Here is a 17,932-nt window from a genome sequence, read left to right on the forward strand (position 1 = left end):
CAGAGCTCAGAGTTAATATTTCCATTCATCACAGAATCCCAGGAGGGTTTGGGCTGGAAGTGGCCTTAAAGCCCATCCCATTCCACCCCCTGCCATGGCAGGGACACCTTCCACTGTCCCAGGTTGCTCCAAGCCCTGTCCAGCCTGGCCTTGGACACTGCCAGGGATCCAGGGCAGCCACAGCTTCTCTGGGCACCCTGTACCAGGGTCTCACCACCTGTTACAGTCTGGTTCTTGAAATTATTAGAAATGCAAAAAAAAAAAATTAGAAACGCAATGAGACCATATGCCAAAGTCAATAGTATGGGCTTTATTTAATAGTAAATATCAGAGAGAGAGAGAAGGAAGTGAAAGAAATAGAACAGATGTGGGGGAACAGAAAGAGAGAGATTAAAGAAAATATCATCACTCTGTGCATCCCACCTGTGTCCTGATGATCCTGTCCAGTTGGTCTTCTTGGTGCTGAGGGTCCCCCACAAAACACAGAATCATTAATAGGGATTAATATGTGCTCAGGCCCGGTGGAATGGCCAGGTACCTCCCCTGGAGAGGGGCAACTCTTACACAGTCTGTTGCAGCAGAGTGAATGACTGCATCCTGTGCAGTCCTGTGGTGCAAGGCCACAGGAATGAGTCTGGGAAGCACTTTGAGGGGGTCTTGGATGGACCAAGACCTCTCCTCAGCTGCCTCCCACATGCATGTCCCATGGATGTGGCCACCCTGGGGTTGGGGGGTTTTACAACTGATCCAGTTTGGTGTAAGGGAGGGTGAGTGTTCACTGCCTCTGACCAGAGGTTTTGCTGAGCACCCAAAACTCTCCTCCTCTCCCCTTTATTTGGGGTTCCATGCAAACCTGACCTTTTGGGCTATGGCCTCCCCCTCCCAAACCCAGTCAGGAATGATTTTCTGCTGGGTTTGGCTTTCTTGGGCATGCGTTCTTTTCCCTCTGCCTTGTTTATTCTCCCTGACCCACGATTATTGAATAATAGTGTTCCCTTTATCTTATCAAGGCATCTTAACTCTCAGTCCAAAGTTCCAGTCAGGCATCTTCAGGGAGGGCTGGGCTTCTGTGGCTGTAACTTCTTTATACAACAGGAAAAAGGTTCCTAACAATGTTTAGGCCATGAACTATCAGATTCTAGTACCTGACACCACCCTCACAGGGAAGAATTTCTTTCCAATATCCCATCTAAAACTTTTCTTTTTCAGTCAATCTCGAAGTAACCTTATTTATTTTTGAGAAACAATTTTAAACATGGTAAAATAATTGCAGGAAGGTTTTGTATCACTGTTGCTTATTTAGGCACCTACATTTACCTTGATAAGTGGTGTTTGTTGGTTATTCAGCAGAAAACAAAGAAAAGTTATTTATTTAGCTCCCCTATTGAGACCTTGATTCACAAGGTCATTTAATTTAAAAATATACATATTTTTTAAAGGCAGAATAATTTCTTCTGGAATGAAATCAGCTTTATGTGGTGCAGAGTGCCTATGTGGGACAGTTACATTAGTGCTACAGTAGTGGAGTATTTATTTAATTAAAACCAATGGCTTGAATGGGAGTGCAGGAGTGTGGGACTGCTATTTGTATCACCAGCATTTGGTATCCTCAGCAGGCACAATGCCATACAAACACCTATTTTGACCTTGATTAGGAGCTGTCTGCCACTTCCTTTAATGATGAAGGACTGTTTTCCTTTGATGCAACTCACTTTGTGTCCATTTCCACAGGAGTTCACGGGCTACCTGCAGAAACACGACGAGGTCCTGACGGAACTGGAGAAAGCAACCAAACGCCTCAAGAAGCTGGAGATGGTTTATAAGGAGTTTGAGCTGCAGAAGGTTTGCTACCTGCCCCTCAACACCTTTCTGCTCAAACCCATCCAGAGACTGATGCACTACAAGCTGATCCTGGGGAGGCTGTGCAAGCACTACACAGCAGAGCACCGGGACTTCGCCGACTGCCGCAGTGAGTGAGCGCCCGGTGTGGGGAAGGTGCAACAGGAAAGCCTTAGAAATGGGATTGTGTGGCAAAAGATTTTGAGAATATGGAAACTATAAGTGAGATTGAAATGAAAGCAAGCTCTGAGATACCTCAGTTACTGAACAGCAGGAAAACAATGGTGTGGCTGGGTGAAGGTAATCCCTTTTTGATGGAACAACACCCTCTGCTTGCAGACAGGCCCAAGGGTCAGAGCAGACCCTACAGCTTGGCAGAAGGGGCCCAAAGAGGAGTTTTAGGGTTTAAAATGTTACACAGTGTGGTAATGTAATGATTCTTACAGGCTGTATGTAAATGCTATAGGATTTGTATATTGTACTAGATTGGTTAGTGAGAACCAGAATATTCAGCACAGAAGAAGATTTATGGTATTGTAATAGGAACCTCACGCTCTCTTACCTTTTTTACTCTCTAACCTTTTTTACTCCCTTATGCTCTTACCCTCTTACCCTGTCATCCTCTCTCCCCCTCTCTTCTCTCAGGCCTGCTCTGAGCTGTGTTTGGCAGCTCCCAGCAGGGCCCTGCACCCAGGCCCTTTGCAATGAACCCCAAATCCCAGCAGGGCCCTGCACCCAGGCCCTTTGCAATGAACCCCAAATCCCAGCAGGGCCCTGCACCCAGGCCCTTGGCAATGAACCCCAAATCCCAGCAGGGCCCTGCACCCAGGTCCTTTGCAATAAACCCCAAATCCCAGCAGGGCCCTGCACCCAGGCCCTTTGCAATGAACCCCAAATCCCAGCAGGGCCCTGCACCCAGGCCCTTGGCAATGAACCCCAAATCCCAGCAGGGCCCTGCACCCAGGCCCTTTGCAATGAACCCCAAATCCCAGCAGGGCCCTGCACCCAGGCCCTTGGCAATGAACCCCAAGTTCTCCGCCCTGGCTGCAGAGATCTCTCATCTCTGTCTGTCCCAGCTGTCCTACCCCCATGGCTCCTACAGCCCAGTCCTGTCCTGCTGGCAGCACTCTCCCCATGGGCATCAAAACTCTGCCTGTGCCCTGGGAACACAAGAATTACACACTCATAGAATCTCAGAATGGTTTGGGTTAAAAGAAAGCTTAAAACTCAGCTCATTCCCCTTCCACCATGGGCAGGGATGATTTTGCTAGATCATGATGCTCCTGTCCAGCCTGGCCTTGAACACTTAGCTTCACTTATTTTCAGTTATGTTCACAAATTCAATGTAAGTGCTTCTTTTTCCTGGCATTCCAGGAAGTGGGTTTCTCATGATGCATCCCAAAGCTGGAAAATGACCTTTTCTTGTCTCCTAGCAGGGGAAAAAAAAAGAGGAGTTTTTTTTTACAACCTTTTTGTCATTTAGATTTAAAAATGTGACCAAAAATGCTTGTTTTGCAGCATCAGAAGTGTGTGTAGTAAAGTCCATTCATGACTAAGTACTCTTTGGCAGAAGTAGTTTGATTTTTTCATTTACTTTCAGCTGCATGGTTAATGCTTTTTGTTTAAGCAAAATCTCAGATACATAATGATCTCCAGAAGCATAGGAAATGCTGTGAAGTTGCTTGCTCTTTTTATCCTTCTCTAAAATACACTTAAATTGGCATTTGGACATTGTGGGTCCCTTCCATATGACCATTCTGTTCTAGAATTGGCTATAAATTTCAGATCTAAGTTTCAGATTCAGTTTTCCAGGGGTGAAATGGGTGGCCTGGATTGCTCTGCTCTGGTCCCACTGGTGCTGTTCTCCACACAGATGCTCTGAAGGAAGTCACAGAAATGACCTCCCAGCTGCAGCACAGCCTCATCCGCCTGGAAAACTTCCAGAAGCTTACAGAGCTGCAGCATGACCTGATTGGGGTAGACAATCTCACAGCACCTGGCAGGGTAAGTGCCTCTGCTGAGTTTTTGGAGCCTTTGGTGGTTTTATTTCCAAGGAAGTGCCTTTGGAGTGAGGATTTGCCATCACTGCCCCTCTGGTCTGTGTAGCTTCATGTAACTGAAGTTCTCTTAGTGAATGCCATGGATGGTGGATCATCCCCTTGGGGATATTCTGATCAGAAAGACTCTGCTTAAGCTCTGGCTGCAGTTTTGTGTTCCCAGTACAGATACTGGCTGTGCTGGGTGCTGTGAGTGACTGGGAACTGCTGTGTCCTGCTGCAAATGCACTCCCAGCTCTGCTTGAGTCTGCCTGGAGCAAACTCAGAGGGCACAGGGATGGTGAGAGCACAGCACTGGGCTGAGCTGGTGTGGGTGCCTCTGTGTTACAGGAGTTTGTGCAGTTCCTGCCTGGATTTTTGTTTCTTTGTTTTTGATAGATGTACTGGGCATAGATACAGGAGCATCGCATGGGCTTTGGGGATGCTCTGGCAGTCACTGCAGTGGGATGTAAGTGTGATAGGTGAACTGCTGGTGTCCAACAGGAATTCTGCTCCTTTCCCTTCTCTTCCTTCACCGATTTAAATGCTGGCTGCAGCAAGGAGCTGATTCATGTCCCAAAAAAGGAAGGAAAGTGTCATTGGGCCTCTAAGAAATCTGTTAGTGGTCATTGCTGGGCACCAATCAACTCTGTGTACTCTGGGATGAAAATAAAATTCCCCCATTCAGGAAAGATCAAATATTATTTAATTTTTTCTTTTCCACTGCAGGAGTTTATCCGGGAAGGTTGCTTGTACAAGCTCACTAAGAAGGGCTTACAGCAGAGGATGTTCTTTCTGGTGGGTGTTGCTCCTGACTTTTATAAACCCAAAGTCTTCAAGATAAAGTTGTTGAGGAAGTGTGTTTTTATGTGCTTGTGTTGAAAATCAGCACCTGAGACTGAAAACTCACTCTAAGCAATGTTTTTAGAGGGTGTGGTTGTGGTACTACTCCCTGGTCAACTTGGTTCCTTAATGGCACAGAGTTTTAACAGAATTTAAAAATTTATTTCCTCTTTTATAAGTAAACAAAAAAGAGGTTGGAAGGGTAGTTGGCTGACTGAGAAATGGCATTTTTCATGCATCTACAGTGGCCTTTAAACAACAGATTTTCAAGGAGATGTCAAAAAATCGTTGGCCCTGCCTGCTGCTCTCAGAGCACTGATTGTTCTCTTCCTGCCTTTGCAGTTCTCAGATATGTTACTGTACACAAGCAAAGGGGTCACAGGGACAAATCAGTTCAAAATCCACGGACACCTCTCTCTGCATGGCATGTTGGTAAGTGGTTCCATTTGCACCACAGGGTTAAGGAAATGGTTTTGCCTAAGTCAGGCTGAGGAATTCCTTCAGGGCACAAGGACCAAAGCCACAAACTGCTCCAAGGCAGGTCTCAGCAGCACTTGGACCTTGATGTGTGTCAAACAGAGCTTTGTTTATCTGCAGGTGATGAGTCTGTTCCTTCCACATTAGCACAACAGCTGGAGCACGCCCCGTTGCCCATTCGTTCTCACACTGTTGTGAGAGGCTGATCTGGAAATAGGGATTTATTTATCCTGGTGTTTTGTCCCCCTGCACACAGCTGGGCATGTAATCAATGCTCCTGCCTCCCCACACCTTTTCTAACAGGATTGTTCTTTCTGTCTTTGGTTTGCAGCTGATAGTGCTTGACCCCCCGGTGAGTAATGAGCCAAATCTGCTCCAACCCTTCCTTTCCCTGCCCTGCTGCAAGTGCTGCTGTGCCCCTGCAGTAGAAACACACCATAGATTTTCATAGAGAGCCAAAATAGACTTGAAAGTAGCTGGTATTCATCAGAGAGTTGCTGTTCTGCACTCCCTGCAGCAGGGTTGGGATCCTGTTTGACTCCAGTCCCAGCCAGCACAGGACAGTTTTAGTGTTTATTGGTGCCTGAGCACTGATGAGAAAAATATTTTCTTTTCCTGCAGGTGGAGGAGAGTGAGAATGAGTGGTCTGTCCCACACTGCTTCACAATCTATTCTGCACAGAAAACCATAGTGGTGGCAGCCAGGTAATCCTGCTTTTCCTCTGGACTTCAAAATAAGCCCAGGACTCTTCACAGCTCCTTTTTCAGTGTTGAATATTGGGAAGGAGCAGTTAGTTTATCCTGGGCTGATCCCCAGTGTGGGCAGCAGGAAAGGGGTTGGGATTGTGCCCCTCTGCCCTGCTCAGGTGAGACCCCACCTGCAGAGCTGCCCCAGCCCTGGGGCCCAGCACAGGAAGGAGCTGGAGCTGCTGGAGAGAGCCCAGAGGAGGCACCAGGGTGAGCAGAGGGATGGAGCAGCTCTGCTGGGAGGAAAGGCTGGCACAGCTGGGACTGTTCACCTGGAGAAGAGAAGCTCTGGGGTGACCAAATTATGGCCTTGCAAGCCTGAAGGAGCCAACAAGGAAAGTAGAAAAAGACTTTGGAGAGGGGCCTGTGGGGACAGGACAAGGGGAAATGGTTTCCCACTGCCAGAGGGCAGGGTTGGATGGGATACTGGGAGTAAATTCTTCTCTGTGAGGGTGGTGAGGCCCTGGCACAGGGTGCCCAGAGCAGCTGTGGCTGCCCCTGGATCCCTGGCAGTGCCCCAGGCCAGGCTGGACAGGGCTTGGAGCCACCTGGGACAGTGGGAGGTGTCCCTGCCCTCATGGGGTGGGATGAGATGAGATTTAAGTTCCCTTCCCACCCAAACCATCCTGTGAGTCTGTGTTTCTGTCTGACCCAAAGCACAAATAGCAGCAATAAGTTTGCAATTGTATTTGTTTATTTGGGAATTGCCAGTGTCATCCTTCAAACCACTTCAGGAGACAAAAATCTAAACGTACAAATATTTTAGAATGAAAATTCAGAACATAAAAATTGCTGTGAAGAGGGGAGAGTTCCTGCAGAATCTCATGGAGGAAGCTGGGGGAAAATTAAAGGCTGGCTTAGAAATAAAAACAATCAATTTTCAGCCTCAGTTATCCCTGTGCAGTGAGTTTGGTGCCTTTTGTAATTAGGGTGGCCCCTACCCCTGGAGTCAGGATCAGCTTTAGGAGTTTTTGTCTTTTTGCAAGTCTGCTGTGAAAACCCAGCTGGAATCAGAAATGCCAGCGATGCAGGGTGGGAGCACTAAATCTCAGCCTTAAATCACAGGGATTTTACTGCTTCATGACCTGTTTTTGAAAAATAACCACTACAGTATATTTATAAAGCAGGTGTGTAATGGCACAGGAGCCAATACCTTTGGTATGCAGATTTATTTTTTAAAATTCCAACCTAACACTTAGAATGCAATTTTTTTAAGATCAACCATTTCCCAGCAGCTGTGAGTCTAAGGTGCTTGAAAGATTCCTAAATTTAGAAAAATAAATAGAATTTTACCTTCTCATGACTTTAAAATAGCTCAAAGGTTACCTGTCAAAAATAAAAATTACTGCTAGGCTTCGACCATGTTGGAATCTTCAGTCTAAATTAAAAACTTCCAGAAAAAAAAGGTGGTTACCAAAACAAAGAAATGTTGTGGCTGTGTCTAAAGCCAAACCTTCCACTGTTGCATCCCTGTGGATACAGATACACCTTGAAGGGCTGTGAAGGTCTCACCTTGTAGGATCCTGGGAGCGGGGAAAGAAATTTCCTCTTTCTGTGCTCTGGGTTTTACTTGCTTGAGATGTCAGGTGCTCTTTAAAAGATGGGCTGTGCTTCAGGCTGCCATTTATCCTTCAAAAAAATAATGGCTCCTATCCCCCATCTCCAGAATTCTCTCCTGACCCTGCCTGCTGTCTGTTCATTTTATTTGCTGTAAAGTCCAAGTGTTCAATTGTTAATTTAGTCTTGTTTCAAGGCTTGACTGTAGAGGTGGAGGCTGTATGAGGTCAGTTTCCTCTCTGGAAAGCTCCAGCTTTGGAGGAATTCTAATTTTGGTTTTATTTATCTAATGGAAGGATACTGCCCCTTGCTTTGGGCAGTGACCTGTGCCTTCAGCAGCAGGGCACAGCTCTGGGCTGGCAGATGCCCACTGCCTCTGCTTCCCTGGAGATGCCCACTGCCTCTGCTTCCCTGGAGATGCCCACTGCCTCTGCTTCCCTTGAGATGCCCACTGCCTCTGCTTCCCTTGCAGCACCCGCCTGGAGATGGGCAAGTGGATGGAAGACCTGAATGTGGCCATTGAGATGGCCAAGAAATCCACAGAGAAATCCGAGATGCTTCTGGAAAATTCCGTCTGCAACCGCTCCAACAGTAAGTGCTGTTCCCTGCCCCCCTGAAAGCAGCACTTGTCCTGTCCTTTCTGCTTTTCCTTTTGTGAGTTTGATGACATAAATGATGTATTTTTATAGTTCATATGATGATGGAGAATTAATTGGGCTTTGGTTTTAATCAAAAGAAATATGCTTGTCTTCCCAGACTGATGTTCAGGGCAGCTTTAAATGCAGCAGAGATGCTCCCATTGCAGAGTTGTTAATTTTATAAGGTCCCTTACAAAGGGACTTTATAAAATCCTAAAAACCCTCACATAGCTTTTTCTCAATTTAACTATGTGGTGAGTGTTTTTGTCCAAAATGTAGATTCTCTGGAGGTCAGCTTTTACAGCCCAGTATTCCTGTGCCTGTCTGGGGGTGTTATGGCTGTGCTGAAACATGGAGTATTTTTTCTTGGAGACCTCTGTAGGTCTGTCACAGCACTACTCAGACCACTCTGTGATTTTAATCTAGTGGAAGGGGGTTGGAATGATAAGCTTTAAGGTCCCTTCCAACCCAGACCATCCTTGGATGCTGTGAGCCAGCTGCCCCAGGCAGAACTGAGTTGAAACCCAGACTGATGTGCTCAGAGTGGTGCAGGAGCCGTGTAACCAGTTCAGCTGGACATGACAAGAGAAAACCTCCTTTCTCAGACATCCCAGCTTCTCTCACTTTTCTATTGCACAGTTTACTTAAACCACTGCCCCATTCTCCTCCCCAGGATCCTCAGATGAGGTGTCAGTAGAGCAGGAGTCAGAAGATGACATTCACTCCTCCCGTAGCTCCCTGGACAGGCAGAGCCAGCCCCGTGCCAACACCACGGTGCACGTGTGCTGGTACCGCAGCACCAGCGTCTCCATGGCCGACCACAGCGCGGCCGTCGAGGTACCCGGGCCAGCCCTGGCCCCTGTGCCCCCTCTCAGCCAGGGAGAGCCTGGGCACCCCCACCTGTGCATGCTGTCCCCCTGTCTGGCTGTCTGTGTGTCTGCTCTCCGTGCAGCAGGGCTTCGCTTGGGCAGCGGGAACGAAGCGGGGAAGGGTTACAGGAAATTCAGGATGTGCTGGGGCTGAATTCTCCTTTGGGTGTCACCCTGCTTTGCTGCAGGACTGAGCAGTGGCATTGCTGCTGCACTGCTGGGCACTGGCACTGCTGCTGCACTGCTGGGCACTGCTGCTGCACCTCCAATCCTGGGCTCAGTTTTGGGACCCTCACCACAAGAAGGACATTGAGGAACTGGAGCGTGTCCAGAGAGTGACAGTGGAGCTGGGGGAGGATCTGGAGCACCAGGAGCAGCTGGAGGGGCTCAACGTGGAGAAAAGGAGGCTCAGGGGGGTGGTTTTTGTGTTGTTTTTTTTTTCTTTTTCTTGTTTTTTGGGGGTTTTTTTGTTTGGTTTTTTTTTAGAAAAGGCAAAGAAGGCTTTATTCAAAAAAACCACATGGTTTTTATAGAGTGGTGTGACTGTGTTCACAGGGGTTCTTGGATGAGGGAAGAGACAAGCATCTGACTCCATGTTTCAGAAGGCTTGATTTATTATTTTATGATATATATTACATTAAAACTATACTAAAAGAATAGAAGAAAAGGTTTCACCAGAAGGCTGGCTAAGAATAGAAAGGAATGATAACAAAGGTTTGTGTCTCGGACAGAGAGCCTGAGCCAGCTGACTGTGATTGGCCATTAATTAGAAACAACCACATGAGACCAATCACAGAGGCACCTGTTGCATTCCACAGCAGCAGATAATCATTGTTTACATTTTTTTCCTGAGGCCTGTCAGCTTCTCAGGAGAAAAAATCCTAAGGAAAGGATTTTTCATAAAAAGATGTCTGCGACAGAGTGGTACAATAGATTCTGTTCTATTGGCTGACTAACAGAAACATCTTTCTCACACACTGTCCTTGAGAGGAACAGAAAAATAAAGTAGAAAAACACTACTTGCAAATTGTTTATAGTCAACAAGTTATCACATCTTTCCAGCTCCCTAAAACTTTTCACAAGCTCCTGTGAGAAATGCTTCCTGTTTCTCTCTGTGCCATGGCATCTACAGGGGGACCTTCTGGCTTTCCACAACTCCTGACAGGAGGGAGCAGCCAGGTGGGGGTCAGGCTCTGCTCCTAGGGAACAAGGGACAGGACAAGAGGGAATCACCTCAAGCTGCACAGTGGAGGTTCAGGTTGGGAATCAGGAAGAATTTCTTAGCAAAAAGAGTGGTTAAGCATTGGAACAGGCTGCCCAGGGCAGTGGTTGGGTCACTATCCCCAGAAATGTTCAGAGATTGTGTGGATGTGGCCCTTTGCTAAATTGTTAAGTGGAATTTAGTCAAATTGATGATCTTGGAGGTCTTTTCCAACCTTAAAGGTTCTATGATTGTAATGGTCCCCTCTCCATGATATTTTCCTTGAGAGACTGACTGTGCTGTACAGAGCTCTGGTTAGCTGCTGTGCTGCACCCAGAATTAAGAGGGAATTCAGTTGGAATTCTCTGCCCTTCCCTTGCTGGCAGGACTGAGCAGCCAAGTGTCCTTTCATGGCAGCCTCATTTTATGCTGAGCAGAGATGTTGATTATGGAGGTGTCCAAGGGCAGGCTGGAGGGGACTCTGAGCAGCCTGGTCTAGAGGAGGGGGTCCCTGCCCATGGCAGGGGTTGGAACCAGATGAGCTCTACGGTCCCTTCCAGCCCAAACCTTTTTGGGTTCTGTGAGCCACTGGTTCCTGCAGTCTGACTGCTCCTCACAGTGCAGGGCAGCACTGGTGGCACATTTGGGCACTGAATCCTGCAGATTTTGAGGCTGATCAGCTCAGCACTCCTTACACTGCTTACACCAACTCTGGTTTTACTTTATGCAGCAGTTTGGCAGGGCAGGACACCTGCCTGGAGGCTGGGAAGACTTCCTGAAGTGGGAAGGACCCTAAATAACATGGACTGGAAAAGGAAGTCACTCACCTGACAAAGGCAATGGGGCAGGGGGCTGCAGCTGTGTCTGGGCCTGCCTGTCCTGCTCTGCTCTTGAGGCACTTGTTCAAGTGGAGTTGAAAGTTTGGGCACTGGAGCTCCTGTGTTTTTCTGATAGAGACCTTGTGGATCAGCTTGGTAGGGAAGTGCTGTAGGTGTGAGCTGGGCTTGAGGTACAGACATTGGGCACTTGAGCTGGCCGAGTTGTGGTTTCTGTTGGAGGGCCCAGGCCTTTCCCTGCTGACACCTGGGGAAAAGCACCAGTTCTGTGCATGGATAACAAGCCCAGCCTGCTGCAGGCTCTGGGATGGAATGTGTGATTTGTGCACTCGCTCTCACTCTGACCTGTTCCATGTTCTAACACCGTCATTTTTCTCACAATCCATTTTCCTTTGACAGCCACCTTTCTTGCATCACTCCTCTCACCCTAACATTCTGTTTTTCTCTTTCTCTTCCCCTTTCTCTGCTCAGTTTTCTGCTCTCTTGCTGTTTCTCCAGAGCTTCCTCCTCGCTATTTGCTGGGCCAGGCCCAACGGCCCAACACAATCACCCATGTTTGCTGGTACCGGAACCAGAGCCTTTCCCTGTCTGATTACTTGTGCATGATCCAGGTAAAGATGCCTCTCACATGTTGTGCTGGTGGGGAGGAGCCCTGGGATGCCCAGGAAAATGTCCTGCTTCCTAACTGCTCACATGAGGATCCTCATCCTCAGAGGCAGATGTGTGCCTTGTTAAGACAGGATTTCCTTCTGTTTATGCCTCAGAAAAATGGCTCTCTCTGTAAATCTGCCACATATCCTGTCTTTTTCTCAAATTACAAAATTCCTGTGTTGCCATTCCATGCCAGAGGTTTCCCTGTGCTGCTGGCTGACTCCAAGGCAGTGTTCCCCTCCCTGCAGCCCCTTCCATGCCAGCTTTGCTTTGTGTAGCTTGTGTTGTTTATCTCCCAGCTCTGCAGCCCTCTGTGTCCTCTCCTGCTTTGTTTCTCTTCTCACACAGTGTGTTCCACTTGGCTTTTCTGCATGTCAGAAAGGGTGGCTGGAAGGGAGGGACCCTGGTGGCTGTCACCATGCCTGGGTGAGGGGACAGGAGCAGGGCTGGGCTGCAGCAGGATTGCAGCCTGTGATTCCAGGGAATTCTCTTTTCCTTCTGTGCCAGAACCAGCTCTCTGGGTATCTGCTGAGGAAATTCAAGAACAGCAATGGCTGGCAGAAACTCTGGGTGGTCTTCACCAACTTCTGCTTGTTCTTCTACAAGACACACCAGGTGAGGGGGTGATGGGCAGGTCCTGGGGGCACCTGGGGATCCTGGGCTTTCAATCACTGCTGTTTGAGGGACAGTCCAGGGGAAGAGGAGGTAATTAATTAATAATAAAGCTGATCTCTGAAAGGCGGTGGGCACTTCTGTAGGGGTATAGAATATAAGAAAATATAGTGTGGAAAGTAGTCTTACCCCTAAGGAGTTGCAGCTGGGCCAACTACCAAGGATTAGGAACAGGCCTGGCTTTAACAGGCCACAGCTGCAAGCAATGAGAAGAAGATGCTATAAAAGAGTGGGGTGGCTGGGTGAGAAGGGAACTGGAGTCAGTGGCTGCTTTGTGGAGAAGAAAGAGTCAGTGCTTGGAGGAGAAGCCCATGAGAAACACCAAGGAGGTTTGAAACTTTTGAGATAAGATGACAACACACTTCTTGTGGAACTTAATCAGAATTTCCAGTTCTGATGGTTCTGAACTTCTGTGATTGAGGGGGAAATGTCTCCTCATGCAGTGACTGAGGGCTGTGAGGGACACAGCAGCCTCTGGGCCTTCTTTGCCCACTTCTCTCTGTGCTGGGCTTCAGCTCAGCCTGACGGGCTCCAGGGGTTTTTCTGCCCATGGTGCATGCAGCACTGCTTGATCATGAACCATGGTGCAGTGCAATTCTTTCATCTTATTAATCAAATAAACTGTGATAACCTGTGATGTGTTCACAGGAGTCTGAGGATGAGGGAAGAGATGAGGATCTGACTCCATGTTTCAGAAAGCTGATTTATTATTTTATGATATATATTATATTAAAACTATACTAAAAGAATAGAAGAAAGGATTTCATCAGAAGGCTAGCTAAGAATAGAAAAGGAAAGAAAAAATAACAAAAGCTTGTGTCTCACACAGGAAGTCTGAGCCAGCTGACTGTGATTGGCCATTAATTAGAAACAACCACATGAGACCAATCCCAGATGCACCTGTTGCATTCCACAGCAGCAGATAATCATTGTTTACATTTTGTTCCTGAGGCCTGTCAGCTTCTCAGGAGAAAAAATCTTAAAAAAAGAATCTTGCAGGAAATATCATAGCTACAATAACCCAGTAATTGGATTATTCTGGCTTCTTGCCTTGAGGTCACATTTCTTTTGTGAGGGTTACTTCACTTTTTTGTCAGCTCTGTGCTTTGAGTTCCATAGGAAGGGTGCAGAGGAGGAGGAGGGAGCCCAGGAGGCAGCGTTGGGCAGAGCAGCAGAAACAAATAACCATAAAAAATGAGAGGAGTTGGGGGAAGGTTTAATCATAACCTGTTGGTGGCCTTGCAGAAGAGCTCTCCTGTTGTCTCTGAGCAAGGGTGCACAGCCCTGCCCTGTGGCACACAGGGTGCCTGGCACTCAGGGCTGGGCTCTTGGGCTCTTGCAGGATGATTATCCCCTGGCCAGCCTCCCCCTGCTGGGCTACACGGTCAGCTGCCCTGTGGAGGCAGATGGCATTCACAAGGATTATGTCTTCAAGCTGCAGTTCAAGTCTCACGTGTACTTCTTCAGGGCTGAGAGCAAATACACCTTTGAGAGGTAATTTTCTGTTTTCTCTGTCTTGGTTTATAACCTGCTCTTAACTCAGTGGTTGGTCATTCCATCCTCTCTTACAGGGAATATAGGGAATGATTGGCATGTGACTCCATTGATTCAGAATGCTGAACATATCAAAACTATATTATAAATATATATATTACTATATTATAAATATATATATTAAATATAATATATATAAATATATATAATATAAATATATTATATTACATTGTACTATACTATATTAAAGAGATATACTAAATTACATACTAAAGGCAACTCCTGACAGTTAGGACACACCTTTGAGTGATTGGTTAATTAATATTAACCAATTAATATTAATCAGGGAATGACTGGCATCTGACTCTATTGATTCAGAATGCTGAACAATTGCTTTATTAAAACTATATTACATTATGCTATAATATATTAAAGAGATTCTGTACTATACTGAATTACCATACTAAAGAAAATACTAAATTAATGACAATAATTTTTATTGTAAATAAATTAAATACAACAATTACTAAATTAAATACAATAATTACTAATTACAATACTAAAGAAAACTCATGACTGTCTCCCAACAGTCAGGACACAGCTTGGAGTGATTGGTTAATTAATATAAACAACCATCACCAGAATCCAATCACCAAATCCCTTCAGGTAAACAATCTTCCTAACACGTTCCACATGTGCAAAAACAACAGGAGCAGCAAATAGAGATAAGAATTGTTTTCTCTTCTTCTCTCTTTGCTTCTCCAGGAAAAAATCCTGTGAGAGAGAATTATCTTTCTCTCTTTTCAGAGCATGTGAATGCCACACTCTCTTTCCTCCTAGTCTGAGTGATCTTCCAGCACATTCTCAGGAATAACATTCCCTTCTTCTCCCCACCAATGATATTTGGAGATCCCTCCTGTGTGTTTGGGGGTGCTGGGGATACACCTGAGCTGTGCTTTGTGCCAGGAGTCTGGGGTATCCTTGGGGCCAGGGAGGAATGTGGGAGGGGAAGGGCTGTGGGGTCTCAGCTCCAGCAGCTCTTTGGGATTGTAAAGAGTTTTTTGGTTTTTATCTTCCATCTCTGGGAGCAGAAGTTACAACATGAGGCTGAGAGCAACAAGTGCAGGGCTCCCTTTCACTGGTCTGCTTTCTCTGTAATCACATTTTATTATTATCCTCTGTAATTACAATTAATTGCTCTTAGGGCTTCCACAGAGAGTCCAAAGTGTGTGAAATGCACCAGGTACAAAACTTTGCTGCTGTGTTGAGAACCCCTGCTCTGGGCCCTGCCATGCAGGGTTGGATTGGTGGTTTTGGAATGTGGTTTACTGAGGTGTCACATGTCCCCTTCCTTGGGAGAGTGTCACACACTTGTGAACACCTGAGGTATCAGCTACCTGAGCCCTAAGTTGTGCTTTTTAATGCACTGGGCTCATGGTAGGGATTTCAGGGGAAAAATGTCCAATTCACAATAGATTTGTCTTGCTTTTTCTCTGTTGCTTTGCTTTCTTCCACAGGAGCAAGGCTGTTACCTATTTCCTAATTTATTGTTAAGAAAAGCAGTAGTTATTATCAGCTTGTCACCCTTGATAACACTGAGGAGAGAGCACAGTGAGCTCTCATGGGAGTTCTCTGGAGCTCAAAGCACTGCAGACTCATTACTTGGACAGGCAACCACATTCTGCAGGGTATTTTCTGCAGACACATCTCAAGCTGTCCCTTTGAAGAGTTAATTATCCAGAGGACTTGTAAAAGAAAGAAAATGGCTGTTTTGGAGGTTTGGGAAAGAGGTACAGCTCATAACAAAGGACAAGATTCCCTGTGAGTGGAGGTTAAACATTCCTCATGTCTTTTCTTGGCAGGTGGATGGAGGTGATCAAAAGAGCCACCAGCTCTCCTGCCAGGTCGAGCCTGCCTGTGCCCAAGGAGAAGGACACTCACACAGAGTGATGTGGGGCAGAGCTGGATCTCTGCTGGCAACACCAACAAAACAGGTGGGAGCAGGAGGCTCTGGAGTTGGCAAAGCAAAGAGCCAGGAGGCTCCTTCCCCCCAGAATGGAAAGTGGGGCTGCAGCCAGGGATCACATCCATTCCCAAAGGTGGGGAAGAGGGGCAAGTCTGTTCCAGCTGGACCTACTCAGAGAGAACCCAACACCACCACCATCATGGAGGGGTTCTTGTTCCCTGTACCTGTACAGTGACACCTTTGCCTGCCCTGAGGGCAGCTCCCACCTTCTTTTTACACCTTGACTGGATGCTCAGCACACAGGGGAGGAGCCCAGCAGCCTCCAGGGGTGCAGCTGGCTGGCAGCAGAGGGTGCCAGGGCTCCTGCCCTGGTGCTGGCAGCACAGCCTGTCCTGCTGGCACAGCTGCCTCAGACAGACAGGGACACACCACGTGCTGCCTCACTCCCAGCTCGTTCTGAACAGCACTGCAGCTCTCCCAGCACAGCTCTGCTCCTCAGGAGCTGCCAGGGCAGCAGCTTTCCAGGCAGGCTGTGTCTCTGTGGAGGTGCTGGTGGGTTGTGGATCGGTGCAGGGGGGTGCATGGTTTGTCCTCTGAACTCAATCACTGTTCTCATATCACAGCTCCAGTTTCTTTATCCCTTAGTAGGAGTTAAGGCATGGGATGGCAAACACTCTCCACTCTGGTGTGGGTGATGTTTTCAAGGCATTTAAGCACTGCAGGAGAGCAAGCCTCTGAAAGTCACTGTTGCTTGTGCTTTTGTCATGGCAAGACTTGTGAAAATCCCTCATCTTCTAGTTCAGTTTGGGGTGGGATCCATCTTCTGTTTCTCATGAAGGTGTAAAAGTCACTGGATTCCAGATGGAGCATTAGTGTCTGTGGACTCTATTAAATTTCTGTATTAAATCTGAAATGTTTGCAGCTTGTTCTCTTTTGTACAGCTGTCACCTTTGGGTGCCTCCACAGAAGGACTGACATTTGCTAAGTGCCACAAGGTGCTGTTGGACGTGGCTTTGATGGGCTGTGGGGACTCTGGTTTATTTCAGATAGAAAAGTGTTTGTGTAGCAATGGAAGGAACAAGGCAGTGAAGCAGTGAGAGCAAAAGGAAAGTGTTGCATGCTGAGGGGATGGAGCAATGTGGAGATCCCATGGGCCAATGGGATGGACAGAGGCCAGCACGAGTGTTCAGGTATGGGCTCAAGCATTTGTGGGATGAGGACTGAGGGGAGGGGGAATCCAGAGGGATTTTCTTGCTTGGCATTTGCATCCTAGAGGAGTGACTGCAGACCCAGCCTTTGCCACCACTGTCACAAAGACCATTGTCCCATCTAAGTTAAATGTACTTAATTTATTAGTGTCTTCATTTATTATTTTTTTAATTGCCTGTTGTAGGTGTATCCATGTGGATTGATTAGACATGTTATACTGTGGCTGAATATGACTGTTCAAAGTAAATAGCATCTTGGTATAAAACTCTGTCAGCCTCTTATTCCTGAGCTCACCATCCCAGGTTCCAGTTACTCAGTTTTCCATGTCTCTGGATCTCAGTTCACCCTGTACCAAGTGCTCTCCATCCAAAGTGGGGCTCCCACAGGGAGCAGGAGTCTTCCCTAAAGGTCTGTGGGCTGGTGAGTGAATGATCCTTTTGTTGCTTCTGTGCTGGAGCCACAGCTCAGCATCTCCTTGAAGATGCAGTGGCTGAGGGGGGTTCTCTAAACCAGGAGCCTCTGGAAGGACTTTAGCAGGCAGCCCAAGTCCCTTCTTGGTTTGACAGGGCTGAGCTCAAATCTCTGTGCATTTAAAGTGCCAAAACCATTGCTATTCCTGGCAAAACTGCAAACACCTCACCTCAGTGAACTCTGACAGTGGTGCAGTGGGTTATCCCCAAAGATGGAGACTCCAGCACCTCCCTGGGCACCCCTGCCCCACCTGGGCCCAGGAGGAAGGCAGAGATCCCTGGAGCCAGTGGAGCCTGAGTCTAAAGACTGCAGGTAATGAACAAACTCCAGCAAAACCCTGCAGTGCAGTGTGCTCAGTGCACAGCCCTACCTTTGCCAATAGTGGGGTGCCAGCAGCAAAGACTGATGTGCCTGCAGCTGTTATCCT

The 17,932-nt window shown here is 47.2% G+C and overlaps 1 protein-coding gene across 3 annotated transcripts in view; it reads left to right on the forward strand.

Moving 5' to 3' along the window:
• Window positions 1–16,738, forward strand: part of FARP2 (FERM, ARH/RhoGEF and pleckstrin domain protein 2) — a 76,901-nt gene extending 60,163 nt beyond the window's left edge. Inside the window, exons 18-27 of one of the 3 annotated variants that reach the window (XR_010029148.1) lie at window positions 1,732–1,969; window positions 3,713–3,843; window positions 4,605–4,673; window positions 5,061–5,150; window positions 5,817–5,899; window positions 7,971–8,089; window positions 8,810–8,973; window positions 11,514–11,653; window positions 12,201–12,308; window positions 13,708–13,827. Coding sequence is in view for 1 of the 3 variants with exons in the window: in XM_063166599.1 (XP_063022669.1) it covers window positions 1,732–1,969; window positions 3,713–3,843; window positions 4,605–4,673; window positions 5,061–5,150; window positions 5,817–5,899; window positions 7,971–8,089; window positions 8,810–8,973; window positions 12,201–12,308; window positions 13,708–13,859; window positions 15,722–15,809 (1,242 nt within the window). In the remaining 2 variants the exon portion in view is untranslated. Of the gene's footprint in view, window positions 1–1,731; window positions 1,970–3,712; window positions 3,844–4,604; window positions 4,674–5,060; window positions 5,151–5,816; window positions 5,900–7,970; window positions 8,090–8,809; window positions 8,974–11,513; window positions 11,654–12,200; window positions 12,309–13,707; window positions 13,860–15,721 lie in introns of those variants that run through there. The other 2 variants (XR_010029149.1, XM_063166599.1) reach the window with 2 other exon arrangements.
• Window positions 16,739–17,932: the final 1,194 nt, after the last annotated feature.

Source organism: Melospiza melodia, chromosome 12 (assembly GCF_035770615.1).
Source record: "Melospiza melodia melodia isolate bMelMel2 chromosome 12, bMelMel2.pri, whole genome shotgun sequence".
In the NCBI taxonomy this organism is placed as follows: Eukaryota; Metazoa; Chordata; class Aves; order Passeriformes; family Passerellidae; genus Melospiza; species Melospiza melodia.